Source organism: Babylonia areolata, chromosome 1, assembly GCF_041734735.1.
Source record: "Babylonia areolata isolate BAREFJ2019XMU chromosome 1, ASM4173473v1, whole genome shotgun sequence".
Classification (NCBI taxonomy): Eukaryota; Metazoa; Mollusca; class Gastropoda; order Neogastropoda; family Buccinidae; genus Babylonia; species Babylonia areolata.
The window spans coordinates 66,546,809-66,549,308 of NC_134876.1; the positions used below are offsets into that span (position 1 = coordinate 66,546,809).

Sequence of the window (2,500 nt, forward strand, 5' to 3'; positions counted from 1 at the left end):
TAGATTTTGAAATCAGACACTCCTCGTTTTTTGTTGTTTTTTGATCTCTCCAAAACAGTCTTTTGGAACGTATGTCCGTTGAAGTCCGGTAAAATGAACAAGGAACGAACTCTATCATTCAACATTTTGTCAGTAATGATTTTGAAGGCGACATTGTGATCTTTTGCGGCATCGTTCTTTCTTGAAGCCTGTTTTTTTTTCCTATTGGAGTCATCCCATTTCCCCCAGGTACAGCCACAGTCAGACTCTTCTGATGAAGTCTCAGTGCCAGCAGTCCACAGAGTTTAATAAACTGAGGTCACCAACAGGCCACAGATGAGAGGAGACTTCGGTGGTGCTCAATAGTGCCTGTTCTGATTGAACATACACAGGACACCACCTTCTAAGCCGCCCTCCCCCCCCACCCCAATCCCCAGCCAAGTAAATAATCATTCAGTCACGACTGAATCAGACTGAGTTTATTTCAGCCCCCCTTCCTTCAGTGAGGCTTCTCTGTGCAATGTTGTCTGTGTGTTTTCTTTCTTCACAGTGCACTCAATACAACCCACCCCAACATGATGCAAGAGAACACAAATGATACAACATGACAAACACAATACCGTAACACGTTACGATTCAGTGCAATTCGGTACAATAGATAATGATAACATCCTTTTCAATGTGTTATAACACACACACACACACACACACACACACACACACACACACACACACACATATATATATATATATATATATATATATATATATATATATATATATATATATATATATATATAACACAACACAATACAATACAATACAATACAGTTCAACAGATACCAATGGGCCTACATGATCCTATTCGTTTCGGCGCGAGTCGATATAACATAATACCATACGATGCGATGCGATACAATAAATAAGACACGGTGTGATGCTGTGCGATATAATACAATACAATACAACAATACAATACAATTCAACAGATTCACGACATGTTCCTATTCAATGCGATGCTATAATACAGAACATGATACCACACGAAGCAAAGCGATACAACAATAAACAAGACACGATGCAATGCGATACAATACAGTAGATATACGTTGCAACAACGCGACACAAGACCTGCTGCACGTCAATCAGCTGTCGTTCCCAGACGGTTTGCAGGCAGTGCGTGAACGCGTTGCACGAGCTGGCAGCCTGGATGGAGCTGCACCAGAAGGTGGGTCCATAGCGGCACTTGTCTCCACCCACCACTGCGGCTGTGGCACGTGCTGAAACAGGGGGTCACTCATCACTAAAATACGTGCTGTGCGTGACCGCTTTTTCCATGCACAGTATGTACATCATGGTAGTGGTGACATGAATACATATAAAGCGACTGTCTACGGTCAGAGACCAGACTCTAAGCGCTTAATAAACACGGAGTCTATTTGCACAACAGGCTGTCTTCCTAGGTAGAGCCGACTAACAGCTGTCATTGACTGAGCGCACATCATTTGTTTCCCGTCCTGTGTCATTCAATCAGGCTTCAGTCACACACACACACACACACACACACACACACACACACACACACACACACACACACACTCACCGCTCACTCACTCACTCACACAAACATGTAGCATTTTACGTGTATGACCGTTCTGTTTATTTACCCTGCATTTTAGGCAGCCATACTCCGTTTTCGGGGGTGTGCTTCCTGGTTATGGTTACGAAAGGGGTTCAGGCACGAGCAGGTCTACACATCTGTTGACGTGGGAGATGGGAAAAGTCTCCCCCCTTCACCCACCACAATGCAACGGGGATCGAACTCTGGACACTCGGATGAGAATCCAGCGCTCTGACTATCTGACCACCGCACCCCGTCAGCTTTACATACCACACCATACCATACAGTATAACATTTTCCCATACGATAATTATCATATCATACCACATAGCAAACCACAGAACCTGGTCTCACTGACTTGGCACTCTACTGTCGCCAAGCAAAGCTGAGGCTACCTCTGAAGTCCCTTGTCGAAGAATACAAGGTAGGGAAGGCAAGACTTCTCAGCATGACAGTATTGTGAGATCCAACCAACCCGAGCTGAAGACTGGCAGAAAATGTAAAGTCAGGGAGGCAGACAGTGCAGCGAAAGAAAGCCTTAAGACGATGGAAATAATAGGACACACCCACACCAACAGACAGGGCCTGGGATCAACAAAGATGGAATGGTGGTCCAAGGCAATGGGAAAAGCAAAAAGAGACATGATCATACAGGAGATCAAGAAGAAAGAGAATGATAAAAGAGTCAAGAAGGCAGTCCAGCAAGGCCAGCAGGGGCAGTGGACAACATAGGAAAATGCACTCCAAAGGAGCCTCAGCTGAAGCGATATGTGGAACGTGGCCCCTCTGACTCTGAGGATCAGCTTCATCCTCAGAGCTGTGTACGACCTTCCCTTTAATACAAACTTGGTGAAATGGGGGAAAGCAGATGATCCTGCATGCCCACTCTGCCATGGCAAA

At 45.0% G+C, this 2,500-nt stretch overlaps 1 protein-coding gene across 1 annotated transcript in view; it reads right to left on the bottom strand.

Moving 5' to 3' along the window:
• The window catches only part of LOC143285942 (uncharacterized), a 37,796-nt gene that overhangs the window by 32,341 nt on the left and 2,955 nt on the right, over window positions 1–2,500 (bottom strand). The window contains exon 2 of the mRNA XM_076593396.1: window positions 1,111–1,259. Within this exon, the coding sequence (XP_076449511.1) occupies window positions 1,111–1,259 (149 nt within the window). The remainder of the gene's footprint in view (window positions 1–1,110; window positions 1,260–2,500) is intronic.